Source organism: Callithrix jacchus, chromosome 18 (assembly GCF_049354715.1).
Source record: "Callithrix jacchus isolate 240 chromosome 18, calJac240_pri, whole genome shotgun sequence".
Classification (NCBI taxonomy): Eukaryota; Metazoa; Chordata; class Mammalia; order Primates; family Cebidae; genus Callithrix; species Callithrix jacchus.
The window spans coordinates 44806539-44823062 of record NC_133519.1 but is presented as its reverse complement, the minus strand read 5'-3'; the positions used below and the strand labels follow the sequence as shown (position 1 = coordinate 44823062).

The 16524-nt window shown below is 36.5% G+C and overlaps 1 protein-coding gene across 3 annotated transcripts in view; it reads right to left on the bottom strand.

Annotated features, from left to right (window-relative positions):
- The window catches only part of PLA2G4A (phospholipase A2 group IVA), a 160386-nt gene that overhangs the window by 115195 nt on the left and 28667 nt on the right, over positions 1–16524 (bottom strand). The window contains exons 1-2 of one of the 3 annotated variants that reach the window (XM_078355133.1): positions 5444–5645; positions 5254–5335 (exon numbers count right to left, since the gene is read on the bottom strand). The exons of 1 other annotated variant lie outside the window; for it this stretch is intronic. In XM_078355133.1, the coding sequence (XP_078211259.1) occupies positions 5254–5335; positions 5444–5452 (91 nt within the window). In that variant the 5' untranslated portion in view covers positions 5453–5645. Of the gene's footprint in view, positions 1–5253; positions 5336–5443; positions 5646–16524 lie in introns of those variants that run through there. One more of the 3 variants, XM_002760284.7, reaches the window with a different exon arrangement.

Here is a 16524-nt window from a genome sequence, read left to right as displayed (position 1 = left end):
ACCAATTGAGCTCAGAGAGAATTACATATTAAACTACTTATGGAAGGTATCTATATGTATGAGGCAAAGACTATATTTGTTAATGTGTATGTGCATAGTACATTTCACGCATTAATCATTTAACTTGAAGTGAGCACTGTGACTTTTGAAACAATAAAAATATATGTTCTCCCATTCTCATGGCTTGTACTCTGGTATTTTCATGATTTTAGCATAAAATAATTTCAGAATTTACTAATGCAATGGTGGTATTGTTTATTTCTGTCATTCTCATTGATAATGTAACCAGTCATGTAATTAAGCATCCTTTTATAAGAATTTCAAAAATAAACAGTATTAAGGTATTTGTGATTATTCCATTTAAAAAAGTCAAATCAGCCAAAAACAAAAGTCGTAGAAACTTTGTTCTATCACGGATTTTAAAGTCTGTTCTGCTGAGAAGTCTATAGATCTCGGCGTAAGCAAACATAAAATAGAAGAAATTGCCTAGAGCTTGTCTTTCAAAATGTGGTCTGCAATGTCTGCATCAGTTGTATGTTAGAAATTTGGAATCTACTCCCCAAACCTACAGAATCAAAATCTGCCTTTTGAATAAGAACCCTCAGTGACTCATATGGACATTAAAATTTAAGCAACACTGTTTGGGGAAGATTAGGTCCAGCCTTAGAACTGCAAATGTCACAACCCTTTAAAAATTAGAAACTTGATCCAGATCTTGCCAGGAGGTTATCAGAAATAGAGTATCATTTACCTACAGGTACAGACTTTTTTAATAGTAAGAGCTTGAGACTATTGAGAAAATCTTAAAGGAGTACATTACGATATTAATCAATACGATCTTATAAAATTGGCTCAAATACCATGAGTTCATAATTTTCCCAAGCATGTGTATTTTTATTAGCGTTTAAATGTGGACATTAAATACTGTTGTCACCTGAATACTTAAGTAAAGTTAGATCCACCTGCAATCCTGTAACCGTTCTTAGAAGCTCTAATGTTTATGATGCTTATTCTGTGAAGAAAAAGAGTTGTGTGTCTAATAAAGGGACCCGACAGGGAAAGAATCCTCAGTATATACATCCATAATTAGGGTAGTTCTAAAACATTCTGTGGTATTTTATCATTTAAAAGGCACTATGGCATTTCTTATCTGATCTCATCGCAGGGAGTGAAACATGGCTCTAACAGTTCTGAATTCCGAGGCTAGCCTCCATTATCACACAGGATCTGTGTTTTCCCCAACGCTTTCTAAAAGAAGCAGAAATTCAGTGAGGTAGCTATTGCATTTGTGTCAGCGATTTCATTTGCTTATAAAATGAGCTTTGTGGCCAGAGCTGTGTGTTCTGTTTCTTACAGGCACAAAGAAAATTCTGTGGCCAAGTGAAATACCACTCTCACTGCACCCACTCTGCAAACGTATCTTCTGTTAAAAGAAGGAAGGCACAATAGAGAATATAGAGTTTAACACACATTCACTCAAAATTTAGCACCCAACATGATGCTGACATGTAGCTTGTTATATATGCCACCTTCAACTTCCTGTCGGTTAGAGCTTAACATACATGCACCCAACATTTAGCATCTAACATGATGCTGACATGTAACTTGTTACATATCATGTCTACGACAGCTTCCTGTAAGTTTAAAAGTAAGAGTTACATTAATATTGCCTAATTAATGCAAGACACATAATTCAAAGATAAGAATAGAGCAGTGATTTTGAGTCAGGTGTAAAAGTGAACTTCAGACGGCCTCTTCCTATGAACTGCAAACATAAGAATGCAGGAGTCAGCACTAGAGAACTGGGTGTACATGCTACATTTGAGTAATACTGAGATTAGCAACCATGTCTGGGAAGGAACTGGCAGCTGTCTTATTCTTAGCTTGCCATTGCCCTCAAGTGAAAACAAGGCATGAATGAGATGCTATAAATTAAAATGTCATCTCTGACCCTTCAAAAGACAGTTCACTGGGTGTTGCTGATTTTATTCTGATGTTTTAACAATGCAGGAACATATTTCTAAATGTAGCTAGTTAAGGTAGCATGATTTATCAAAGCACAAAATACAAAACAGATATAACCTTAGCATTATCTTTTTTAAAAGGAGATCTGACTATTTTACCAAGAATTGACTATTTGATTTTTGATTTGCCTTGGACCCTTGAGAAGGCCCTCACACACACACGCAAGGCAGAAAACTCCAGTAGTAATCTGTCACTCTTCGTTACCAAGATGTAAAGTTTATGGAACTCCACCTCTTAAATAAATGCAGACACTGTGAACAACAGAAGAGGATGTAGTGTTCCGTGACCCTGGTCTTTGCAGATCTGAGGACTTTTAAAAATAGTTCTTATAGTTCTATTCTTGTCTATGTTTAAAGAACGGCTATATACAAACACCCCAAATTCAGCTACTTGGTAATTTGTATAGATTAAGCTCTCCAAGCAGTATCATCAAAATTCCTCTCAGAAAAGTAAACGCTAATATCTATGTCTTTTCCCACTAGAATCTCCTACAGCTTCTCAAAAATAAAGTGGTTGGCACTGTATTATCATCTGTTCACTTTTCCCTAGTAAGTTTATCATTAAATGTGCATGTCTCTAAACCTCCTTCTTTTTCTTTCTGTCTCTTCCTGACTTGTGTAAACTCATTAAGGTGATACAAAGGGTTGGCAAAAACTCCCTCCCCACTAAATAAATATGTAATAATTCAAAAAAATCCTATTACAAATGCTGAATAATAATTCTAACAGAATGCCATAACGCTGTCCTTTCTCACACAGCAATGAATCTCCAGTGGCCATTCCTTCCACGGGTCCTTCAGTTTAAGAAGGAAGCTTCTAAAACTAAGAGTCTCGTCTGTGTTATGTACATTGTAGGGATCCAAAATCTAAACGTTCCCTGTCCCAGGAGATGAATTAATATCTTACGTTCATTCTTTTAGTAATATTATCAATATCAATTCAAAGAGATTTAAAAGAAAACTTTCAGCATTACATTTTTCCCTATTCTAATTATAATAAATAATCATTGCCAAAGTGCCTGGGCCTTCTGTGAGAAGTTGCTGGAAAATCAAATCCACATCAGTTGAAATAGACTCTTGGAGTACAGAGTCTGAACTGCTGTTGGACTTATCTCAAGCACAAAAACAGCCATTGTCTCTACACAACAGAACTCTGCATTGATTAAAAAAAAAAGGCTGCTGCTGCTTTATCTAAGAGATAATAACTCTATTTTTAAAAGTCAAATTAGCTCTGTCTTTTGCATGCCTGAGTTACTGACATAGAATTTAGATGAATTAAGAATGGCTTCTCCAGGCTGGGCTCAGGGTGGTTCAAGCCTGTAATCCCAGCACTTTGGGAGGCCGAGGCGGGTGGATCACGAGGTCAAGGGATTGAGAACATCCTGGTCAACATGGTGAAACCACGTCTCTACTAAAAATACAAAAAATTAGCTGGGCATGGTGGCATGTGCCTGTAGTCCCAGCTACTCAGGAGGCTGAGGCAGGAGAATTGCCTGAACCCAGGAGGTGGAGGTTGCAGCGAGCCGAGATCGCACCAGCGTGGGTAACAAGAGTGAAACTCCATCTCAAAAAAAAAAGAATGGCTTTTCCAATTCACAGTGTGACCTCTCTTCGGTTGTAAAACTCATGCCTTAAGAGTATGGTGGGTAATAGTCTCTAAATACAGCTTCTAATGAGACTTCTCTTTCACAGGGGCCTTTCTTTCAATAAATTCTCATTTAAAATGGCGAATATGAAAAGAATTGTAAAAAGCAAAATAAGAATAACTTCAGAAAAATATTAATAAATGGATGATAATGAGTTAAACTGAAGTCTGAGATAAAATTTATAATGTAAACCTCTGGTTGAGGCTACTTTGAAGAAATTGCCATTGCTTTCCTCACCCGTCATGAAAACCACAGCTCAGCCAAAACTCTTGCCATTAGCTTCTACCTAACAATCCTCTCCTTGCTCCGGCATTTACCAACTTCCTGAACTCTCCTTATTCACTGAGGGTATGAGCCTTGAGCTCACATTCTCTCTTTCCTTAGTATCTAACTCCTCCCTCTCTATTGGCATTTTCACTGCCATTTAACAAGGTGAAGTCCCTCCTATTCTTTGAAAACAAAAAAGAAACAAGGTAAAGTTATTCTCCACATTCCTCTCCAATATATTTAATATACTATAATCAGAACATTTAGAAAAATTAAATTTCAGTCATGTGACTGACTACTTAACTGCCATCAAATTGTTCCCATTGCATTTATGCTAAAATCTGAGTCTTATTAGGACTTACCATCCTAGTCTCATCTGCCCCTCCACCTCCACCTCTGTTATCTATTCTCTAGTAATGCTGGGTCTGTTCTAGATCCTCACAAGCATTCTGGCCTTTTTTGCCTTGGACCATGCTGTTTTCTCTGCCTGGGACTTCTTGCTCTCGTCACCAAGATACTTTTCCTGTAGGTACCAGTTTAAATGTCATTTGGTCTGGGAAGCCTACCTTATTTCCTGGTTGATATGCTGCAATCTCAGTTCTTTTTCCAAAAAGACTGGTTTTGAGATTTAAATAATCCATTCCTATATCAACAATCTAAGACCTTAATAAATCTAAGGCGTTATTAAATCTAAGATGCTATCAAATCCATCGGCATAATATTTATTAGTATCCATTATTCTTGTTATTCCCACCTGCATGAATTCCAACCATTTAAATAATAAGATTCCACAAGGAAAACAGCCTTTTTTAATACCATGGAGAAAGATACTGTCGACAAGTTAATTCAGCATTATTCAGCAGGCTGTGGTTGGCACCATTTCAGCCTGTCCCATAATAATTTCTATGGCTATTCCATACAAAATAAATACACTCAAAGCCATAAGAACTAGAAAAAATTACATTTTAATAATTCTAAATGCATAATACCTCACAGAGGCAGCTTGTTTAAAGTCTTTACTCAGTACTCTTTTAGAAGCAGAATTTTTAAAATGTTATTTGAATTCCCAAGATGTGTATGTCACAAGAAAATCATTTGGTCTGACTCCAAGTGATCTCGGCTAATTGAAGACCTAGGCACAACGTTATTCTGACAGATAGCATCAGAGAACTATTCAAAATGTTATCATTCAAAGATCTAGGCAAACATAACCGCATTTGAAGAAGGCAGAACCTCTGATTTGTCAAGGAATTCAAGCAATTAAAGAGTGAACCATAGTTACACATGTTCAACAGCAAAGCAAATAAGGGAACTTACGCATGTCACCAAAGGCCCCCTTTGTCACTTTGGTCGCACGTAACACCACTACCGTAAGCTTGTGGGAATACTGGTGCTCCACCTGGAGATAAAATGACAGTAAATTTAAAATAAGCTTCCGGTAGAGAACCTCATTTTTCCCTTGAGACTAATTAAAAATATTCTACTTAAAAACAAGTAGCATGCATACCAGAAACATTCTTCGATCCTAAGGCTGCTCCTTTTTTGACTCTACTGTCCCATCACGGAATCTTTGAGAAGTTTAGATTGTGCCTTGAAATGTCGCTACAGCTTGACTATGAGCACTTCTTTGCAGTCCGGTTTACCAAGCACTTGGTGAAAAATGTAAAGCAGGACTGCAGGCATTCTAGGAGCACAATCAGGCTTTGTCCTCCTTGACTAGGAAGCCCCGGCTTATAAAGGTGAACTCAGAACGCGATGTTTGAGGTGTGTTTGTTGTTGTCGTGCTGTTCACTGAAGCAATCACTCAAAAGACTTTTTCTGCATGACATTTCCAGGACAGCTTTCAAAACCCTATGACCCGCCATAACCAGCAAACTAACTGCACTCATTTTAACTCATCTGTTAGAAATCACATGCAAGAATATTAAAATTTGCTATCTGCCTAATAGCTTACATAAACATAAGAAATATTAACAGGTAGAGAACTTCATTAGACACTTTACCTAAGTGGAAAACAGTAATCAAACAATCCTCACTAAAGCAGAATGAGGAAGCGGGAACTCACATAATTCTTGGAGCAGCTGAAAAGTTTACAAAGTCTTTATCTAAAACGGAAGCATGTCTTGTTTTAATCTTAGGAGAGGTAACTTCCCTTAAGTTTAGTAGGCTTGTTTAACTGGTTAAAAAGTTCATAATTAATTAAAAAGAGGCTCAGGTACTGACAATACTGAAAAGTGAGTAGTGACAGTCTAAATGCAAGGAGGCAAAAAAACATTGTCTAAAGTGTAGACAGATTCATAAGGACCAGCAGTAGTAGAACAGAGGGACAAAAACTAGAAAGCACTCAATAGCTCCTGTGGAAATCACTCCATCAATAGTATAATTAACATTCCAGTTTATAACCCAGCATGAAAGAGGTGAAGACACGGATAATAAGCACACCTTGCTAAAAAGGCAGAAAAGCATAAAGGTCTTTCAAAATGAGGCTTATTCAATTCTATTTTAAACAAGAAATACCTTCAACATCAAAGAGTTCTGAGTAGCCACTTTTATTGTACATAAATGAAAAGATCAATCATAAAAATATTTGGAACTAAATGAAATTGACAATACAAGCTGTCAAAATTTGATGCATTGAAAGCAGTACTTAGGGAAATTTATAGCACTGAATGCTACATTAAAAAAGAAGAAAGAATAAATTCAATAATCTAAGCTACTACCTCAGTACTAGAAAAAGAAGAGCAAATTAAATCCAAGGTCAGCAATAGAAAAATAGTAAAAATTAGAAGAGAAATCAATAAAATTTGAAACAGGAAATAAATAGAGAAAAATCAATGAAACCAAAATTTGGTTCTTTGGAAAAAATCAGTAAAATAAATGCTAACTAAGAAAAAAAAGAGAGAAATAATAAAACTACTAATACCAGAAATGATAAAGGACATTATTACAGATCGCATGGACACTAAAAGGACAACTAGAAATACTACAACAGCTCTATGCTCACAAATTTGATAATCTAGATGAAATGAACCAATTTTTTAAAATGACAGAATATCAAAATTTACATAAGAAATAGACAATCTAAATAGGCCCATATCTATTAAAAAATTGAATCAATAATTAATAACCTTACAAAACAGAAAGCATCATGTTCACATGGGTTCACCATTAAATTCTACCAAACATTTAACATCAAACTGTATCAATTTTCTACAACTCTTCCAGAGGATAAAAGCAGAGGGAATACTTCTTACTTCTTTCTTGGAGTAAAACTAGAAATAAAACATCACATTACCCTAATTCCAAAACTAGAAATAAAACATCACAAGAAAAGAAAACTACAGACCGATATTTCTCAAGAACATACATGCAAAAGTTCTCAACAAAATATTAGCAAACCAAGTCTAACAACATATAAAAAGAATTATACACCGGGCCGGGCACAGTGACTCATGCCTGTAATCCCAACACTTTGGCAGCCCAAGGCGGGCTCATCATCTGAGATCAGGAGTTTGAGACCAGCCTGGCTAAGATGGGGAAACCCCGTCTCTACTAAAAATACGAAAAAGTTAGCCAGCCGTGGTGGTGTGTGCCTGTAATCCCAGCTACTTCAGAGACTGAAGCAAGAGAATCACTTGAACCTGGGAGGCAGAGTTTGCAGTGATAGAGATAGCCCCACTGCACTCCAGCCTGGATGACAGAGCGGGACTCTGTCTCAAAAAAAAGGAAAGAAAGAAAAGAATTATACACCATGACCAAGTGGGGTTTATTTCAGATATGCAAGGTTCAGCATTCAAAAGTCTATTAATTTAATCCATCATATCAACCAGCTAAACAAGAAAAACTACATGATCATATCAACAGATTAATAAAAAGCATTTGACAAAATTCAACACCCATTCCTAATTTTAAAAATCTTTTAGCAAGCCCAAAATAGAAGGGAGCTTCATCAACTTGATAAGACATCTTCAAATAAACTATAATTAATGCCGTACTTAATGATGACAAAATAGAAGCCTCCTGGAAAAGATCAGGAACAAGGCAAGGAGGTTCCCTGCCATCAACCCTTTTCAACATTGTACTGGAAGCCCTACTTAAGGCAATAAGATAAGAAAAGGAAATAAAATGTATATAGATTGAGAATGAAGAAATAAAACTTTGTTCACAGATAACATGAATGTCTATTTAGAAAATCCAATATAATTAATTTTTTAAAAAACTTCTTAGAACTAATATGTGAATATAACAAGGTTGTAGGAGATAAGATCAATATACAAAAGTTAAATTGCTTTTCTACATACCAGAAATGAACAAAGAGACTTTGAAATTAAAAGCACACTTAATTAAAAATACTTCTATTAGCACTCCCCAAAATAAAATAGTTATAAATCTAACATAGTATTTAAAAGATCTATATGAAGAATACAAAACTCAGATGTAATAAATCAAAGAAAAACTAAATAAATGGAGAGATATTCCATATTCATGGATGGGAAGACTCAATAATGTAAAGATGTCAGTTCTTTCCAAAGTGATCTATAGATTCAACAAAGTCCCAATAAAAATCACAAACTATTCTGTGAAAATGAGAAACTGATTCTAAAATTCATATGAAGAGGCAAAAGACCCCAAAATGGTGAACACAAAATTGAAAGAGAAGAAAAAAGTTAGAGGACGGATGCTATGCAACTTCAAGACTTACTATAAAAGCTACAGTAACCAAAACAGTGCGGTACTGGCAATAAATAAATAAATAAATCAGGTCAACGGAACAGAATAGAGGAGAACATAAATAAAGTCAACTGATCTTTTACAAAGGAGAAAAGACAACACAATGAAGCAAAGATAGTCTTTTCAACAAACTGTGCTGGAACAACTGGACATCCACATGTAAAAAATAAATCTACACAGATTTTAACTGAGCTTGAAATACAATGAGAAAATGCTCTTGAAAATCTAACTTAAAAATTAGCTTTCTCCACTAAAGAAACCATCTCAATAATAATTATTATACATAATGATGCTCCCCTCCCAAAATCATCTATGCTCTTATTCCATATCTAAGAGCTTCTAAAATTACATGGGTTTTCAAATACCTAGAAACTTCCTTGTATCATAAAAATTGAGCAATATTTTAATCCACTAATTAATATTTGCCATTTGAAGTTGTTGCAAATATATTCATATATCAAATATTTCTTAATAAAACGTATAGAAAGATTGTTTTCATTACTCATTGAATGTAAGCCATATGTCATACATTCTACTAGACACCAACTGTCGTTTAATATTCCCAGCAATCCTATAGAATAGGTGTTATTATTTATATTTATAAATGAGTAAAATGAGATTCTGAGAGGCTCAGTAATTTCCCAGTAACTCATAGATAGTAAATGGTGACAGCCGGGCATGGTGGCTCACCGGGCATGGTGGCTCATCACCCAAAGTGACGGGATTACAAGTGGGTGGACCACGAGGTCAGGAGTTAGAGACCACTCTGACAAACATGGTGAAATTGAGTCTCTGCTAAAAATACAAAAATTAGCTGAGCGTGGTGGCACATGCCTGTAATCCCAGCTACTCAGGAGGCTGAGGTAGGAGAATCACTTGAACCCAGGGGGGCGGAGGTTGCAGTGAGCTGAGATGGAGCCACTGTACTTCAGCCCGGGCCACAGAGCAGAACTCAGTCTCAAAAAAAAAAAAGATCGTAAATGGTGACCTTTTACTATAATTCAGGCTTACTGTCCTGTGTCTGTGCCTATCTCTTTCTAAGAGCTTTAAGGATTAATAAGAAAGCATCTATAATAAAGTAAGCACATACTCTTGGAGAAAGATGTTCAGTTTCAATCAGTGATTATCCAAATAGTCTTTTGAGAATCATTTACCATGTTTCCTGGGGCCACAATCACAAGTAATTTCCAACTAGTCCAGACTGAACCAGGTCTCAACTTGGATAGAAGATGTTTGATTTTATCTCAGGGATAGTGCCAGAGGAAATTATATTACTGAATTCGCAACCAGTGTTCTCCAAGGGAAACTAATGACTCAGGAAGCTGGTGGCTGGTAGTTGACAGGGAGAGATGTCATTATTTTAATTGAGATGTCAAATCTAAGCTCAATCCATCAATTTAGTCATGAAGTTTAAGCTTTGCCTTCAGGTCTTGGATTACTCTGAGTGTATTTCTTCATCCATAATAGTTTCCATAGTAAAAACCAAGACTTTTTTCTTTTCAAAATTATAATTTTTTTATTCATTAAGAAAAAAGTTTTTTATTCATTCTGGATCAGTATATTGATATATGTAACAATGATTGGCATTGAAGAAAATAACCACTTTATACCAAGTCAATTTAATAATTACCTGGTCTGTTTAAAACTCTACTGATATAAGACATGAACCAAAGAAACAATTACAAAGTAAAGCTGATGTAGATTCTGCATACAAATATTGTTTTCTCTATTCAACCTAACTTTGCCTAATTTTAAAAACTAAAAACCATTAGTATGACAAAGACTATGATACATTATTATAAACTTAGAGATAATCATCAAAATTGGGAACAGGCACTTTCTCAGAAATTTTTTTTAATGGCTACATTAATGTCATTAATAAATCATGAGATTTTTTGGTAAGATACTTATTTTCAGTTTCACTTCCTGGGGAGTTTCATTCTAATATTAACTATGAAGCATAGGCATTTTGCTATTATTCACCAACGGTTTTAAAAAAATAATCAGCATTATCTCTTTATAGTCTAACAATACTATCTAACCGTGCTTTCAAAATTCTCAGTCATGGGTTGGCTATGTGCAGAAATTATCTTAATGCTCAAAACACCTAATTGGCACAGAATTGGTTAGCTCTAGAAGACATCGCTAAGAGAAAATCAAAGGCAGAAATATGACTTGAGGTTCTTCTTTTCATGAGCAAGAAATTTATCACCTGCACAGTAAGTTTATACATTGTTTGGCAATATATTATATTATATATATTTTTTATTTTATTTTATTTATTTATTTGAGACAGAGTCTCATTCTGTCACCCAGGCTAGAGTGCAGTAGCTCAGATGACCTTCCTAACTCTTCCTCCCAAGTACCTGGGACTACAGGCACGCACCACCACACCCGGCTAATTTTTGTATTTTGTTTTTGTTTTAGTAGAGATGGGATTTTGCCACATTGCTCAGGCTAGTCTCAAACTCCTAGGCTCAAGTGATCTGCACACCTCAGCTACCCAAAGTGCTGGGATTACAGGCATGAGCACCACACCTGAGCTACATATGTATATGTAGCTTTTAAAAATAAAAGCAAATATAGAGTGCATTCTTACTGCAGTCAGGAGATTTTTAAGTCCTCTTTTAACCATAAGTATAGAGACTGGCATCCAGAATATACATAAGGAACTCAACTCAATAGCAAAATAATAATGATCTGATTTTTAAAACAGGTTAAAGACCTAAATAGACATTTCTCAAAAGAAGACACTCAAATGGCCAACAAGTATATGAAAAAATGCTCAACATCATTTATCCTCAGGGAAATGCAAATGAAAACCATGATGAGATATTACCTCATTCCAACTAGAATCACTATCATAAAGACCACAAAAATAACAAATGCTGGCATAGATATAGACAAAGAGAAACATTTAAACAGTGTTGGTGGAAAAGTAAATTTGTATAGCCATTGTGTAAAACAGTATGAAGGTTCGCCAAAAGAATTAAAAATGATACTACCATATGGTCCAGAAATTCTCCTACTGGGTATATATCCAAAGGAAATGAAAATAGTGTGTCGAACACAAATTCGCACCCCCACGTTAAGTGCAGCACCATTCACAATAACCAAGATACGGAATCAACCTAAGCGCCCATCAATGGATGAATGGATAAATAAAAGTGGTGCATATACACAATGGAGTACTATTCAACCACAAGAAAGGAGGAAATCCTGTCATTTGTTCTAACAGGGATGAACCTGGAGGACATTATGTTAAATAGGTATATATTTGCCACTGGGCATGGCAGCTCACACCTGTAACCCCAGCACCTGGGGAGGCTGAGGAGGATGGATCATCTGAGGTCAGGAGTTCGAGACCAGACTGACCCATATGGTGAAATTCCATCTCTACTAAAAATACAAAAATTAGCCAGGCATGGTGGTGGGCACTCGTAATCCCAGCATCTCGGGAGGCTGAGACAGAAGAGTGGCTTGAACCTGGGAGACAGAGATTGCAGTGAGCCAAGATCGCACCACTGCCCTCCAGCCTGGACAACAGAGCAAGACTCCATCTCAAAAAAAAAAAAAAAAATAGTTATGTATTGGCACAGAAAGACAAATAGCACAAGATCTACCCATATGTAGAATCTGAAGAAGTTGATGCCATAGAAGTAGAGAGTAAGACAGTGGCTACCAGAGGCTAGGGAAGATAGGAGGGAGGGGAAAATGGGGAGAGAATGGCAAATGGGTAAAATGTTAGGGAGGCAGAGTAAGTACTGGTGTCCTACAGCACAGAAGGCTGACTATGGTTAATAGTAAGGTGATGCGCATCTCAGAAGAGAAGAGAAGATTTTCAGTGTGCTCACCACAAAGACAGGATAAATGTATGAGGTGATGAATATGCTAAAAATCTTGATTTGATTATTACACCATGTATAATATATTGGAACATGATACTGTACCATACAAATATGTACAATTACCATGTGTCAATTAAAAACAGAATTTTAAAAAGTGAAGTGTCAGACAAAAAAGGAAAAAGATTGCAGGGGCTGCTCTAGCAGTGGAAACCAACAAAAGAAATTAATAACAGCTTGGTTCTAAACTTATAATTTATCTGGGGGGTGCAGTGGTGCACACCTGTAGTCACAGCTACTCGAAAGTCTCAGAGAGAAGAATCGCTTGAGCCCAGGAATTTGAGACCAGCCTAGGCAATGTAGCAGACCCTGTCTTTAAAAAAGAAAATGGTAAAATATTTATTTAATGATATGTTTACCATGAATTTGTAGTGACTATAATATCCTTAAAACACTTAAAACAATCGCTCAAATATCTGGCACCTAAATTGTAAGTGCAATATAGATTCTAGTCCAATGGTAACTAAATAGCTATAGCATCACACACACAAAAATTGAACATCAGCCTTTGCCTACCTCAATACTTATGATGAAATCTACGCTCTCCTGGAGTATCGGTGACTCAGTGGACTGGGAAGGACATGTGCAACACCCCCTTTCTGGAGGAGCTCATTAGAATACATGAGGTAGCATGTGCAGTTGAAAAGTTTTTCCCACACATCCTTGGCACTTTGGGGCAGTCATATTTATTGGGTTTAGACTTACTGCCCGAGATGATCATGTTCATTCAGATCTAAGACGTGTTTGCACAGATGGTTTTCAAATGTGAACTTTAAGGCCAATAAATCCAATACACTTGAAAATCTGGATATGCCAACAAATGCTATTTTAGATATTTTATCCCTATTTTAAGGAACTTCTTAAAAACCTCCTCCCTGACTTACCTGTTCTGTTCATTAAGCAACAAATAAAAGGTTCAGGCCAGGTGTGGTGGCTCATGCCTATAATTCCAGCATTTTGGGAGGCTGAAGAGGGTAAATCACTTAAGGTCAAAAGTTCCAGACCACCCTGTCCAACATGATGAAACCCTATCTCCATTAAAAATGCAAAAAATTAGACAGGCGTAATAGTGCATGCCTATAATCCCAGCTACTCAGGAGGCTGAGGCAGGAGAATCACTTGAACCTGGGAGGTGGAGGCTACAGTGAGCCGAGATCATGCCAGTGCACTCCAGCCTGGGTGACAGAGTGAGACCCTGTCTCCAAAAAAAAAGGTTCATAACTAAAAGACACAGACTCACTTGGTATATTCTCAGGAGTTTTAGGTTAAAAAAAAAAGACAGAGACAGAAGGGCATTTACAATCAAATTTTCTGTTTTTTTGTTTCCTCATATATAAAATGGCAATCAGAAAACCAACTTCATATGACTTTTCTGAGAACTAAATGACTATATATAAGAATAATTAAAAACAGAAAAGTAAAGGTTTCAATATTTGTATATTATACTCATGTTAATATATTAATACATTTTTATATTATACTCATGTTAATAATATATTACATTGGAATATAATTATATATAAATTAAATATATTATTTTACTTAATATTATACACTAAGCAAAATGATACAATGGGTAAAATGAGGTTTCCTTACTCTCAGCATATAGCCTTTGATGGGGAGGAGACTCCCTTTACCTATCTCATGTCACTGAGCAGTGAAGATCCATATTCTGGATGTAGAAAAAAACCTGTCATATGGTGAAGAACCAACAGTCCGGCCAGTAACACAGGATTTTCTCAAGGGTTCCCTGGCACGAATCCAGACTCCAACATTAGAACTGCACATAGGGCAATGCTGAATGTCAAGTTTAGGGGATAACCTTAGCATGTGTGGAAATCCTTTAAAATAGGATGATTATCCATCTTTTTGGGATTGTCTGGAGGCATTACTGACTGTGAAAGAAGTAATTAGGGAGTTCCACTTACGGTAACAGCAGAGTAAGTAATCAAGGTGACCACTGCCCACTCAAAGTAACTATAAACTGGATAACGTTTTAATAAATAAACAAACATTTGTCTAAAAGTAGGAAAGCATTAACTACCAGGACAGAGAGCAAAGATTAAAAGGAGCACAAAAAACCAGAGAGGTGAGCTCAGTGTTACCATGGTGGCATTTCCTGATTCAGAAGAGGACAGGACTGAGAGACTGTGCAGCCTGGAGAGATTCATGAGCATTCATAAGGATCCTGGTAATCCACACTCCTGCTTCAGATTAAAATCTCCATAGTCCGTGACATAGGAACAACCATGAACATCCCTTCCATGGACTGACAACCCATTTTAGTGTAATCTAAGCAGCTCTCAGAAAACAACCCATCTAGATGGGATGACATTTGTCCCAAACTGCTACTTTCCCCAGGGGCCTGAGGGAAGTAAGTAACTTATCTCTAAAAGATGACTTCTATTTTTCACCACAATGTTCAACTCAAAATCAGAGATAACTGGGAATGTAAGGAGGCATGACACCAAGACTACAAACCAGCATAATTAATCAACCGCCACAGAAACCAACGCATCCACTCATCAGCTACACTACACTTACGACGTTCAAGGAAAATAAAGTCAAATTGAAACATGACTATATGGAGCTGGAAGTATTAAAAAAATGGCTGAGAAGATTTTTAAAAGAACCAAAAAGAAATTTGAGAACTGAAAGATAAACCTGGTGACCTTCTAGGGATTTCTGATCTATGCTGTGTGGTAAAGAAGCAGAAACACGGGCATTACTTTAAATTAGTGCACAGTTGCCTCCTACGAGAGGCTTGTGGAGGGCAGGGCTGATATCCAGGAAAAGTAAGACGTTTCTCATTAGTGGTGATGAGTAATTTTACACATCAATTCCAGTAGGCCATGTGGTGTCCAGATTGAACACTGTTTCTAGGTATGTCGGCGAGGGTATTTCTAAATGACGCTAGCATTTGAATCAGTGAGCTCAGTAAAGTAGACTGCCCTCCTAGATGCAGACGGGCATCACCCAATCTGCTGAGAGTCCAAACAGAACAGAGGCGGAGGAAGGAAGACTTCACCCCCTCTATTCTCCCCTCACTGCTGGAGCTGAGACACCTCCTTGCATCTTATCCTGCCCTCAGATTGGGATTTACATTATCAGCTCCCCTGATTCTCAGGTCTTCAGACTAAGACCAAAATACACCCCAATTTTACAGCATTTTCAGCTTGAGATAGCAGATCGTAGGACTGCTCAGCCTCCATAATTGTGTAAGCCAATAATTAATCAATTAGTTAGCAGTAATTAATGTCTCATAACAAATCAATAAATCAATATCTCCTATTTGTCATAACAAATTAATACCTCATAATTAATACATTAATATCTCCTATTGGCCCTGTTTCTCTAGAGAACCCTAATACACTAGCTTTCTTCTTCCTCATTTTTCTAGATATTGTGAGTTCTCAAAAAATTCTATTTGCCTAAAAACTCATTAAGTCATTTATAGTCCTCTGCTTTTGTAAGTATAGTTCCATCACTTTTATATTTTTCATTTTCCAGTAGCAGCCTCTCACCTTCTAACTTTTCTAAAAATATCTTATTATTTCAAAGGAATAATTTTGTGCACATAACACTTTACTATTAATAAAAGCTCTGTGAAGCAGACACAGCAGGTCCCATTTATACCCCGTTTTCCAGATGAGGCAGGTAAAAGTCAGAGTCTACGTGTTCGTGAGCATATAACTGGGAAGACCAGAACTGCCGACAGAACACTACTTCTTTGATTACCTATTCCAGTGGTGGTTTTCTTTCCTGTATTACTGTAATAATCTGAATAATAGCTTTCTACATTTTTGGTAAAATTTCTAGTCATCCTACAATGGTATTTTTTTAAAGCCCTTGTATTTTGGTATGCAACCATGCTGTCATATCCATGTGGTTGACTGTCCCTAATGTGAAGACAACCTTAGTTTCTGTGGGATATGGGACAGTGCCCCCCCAT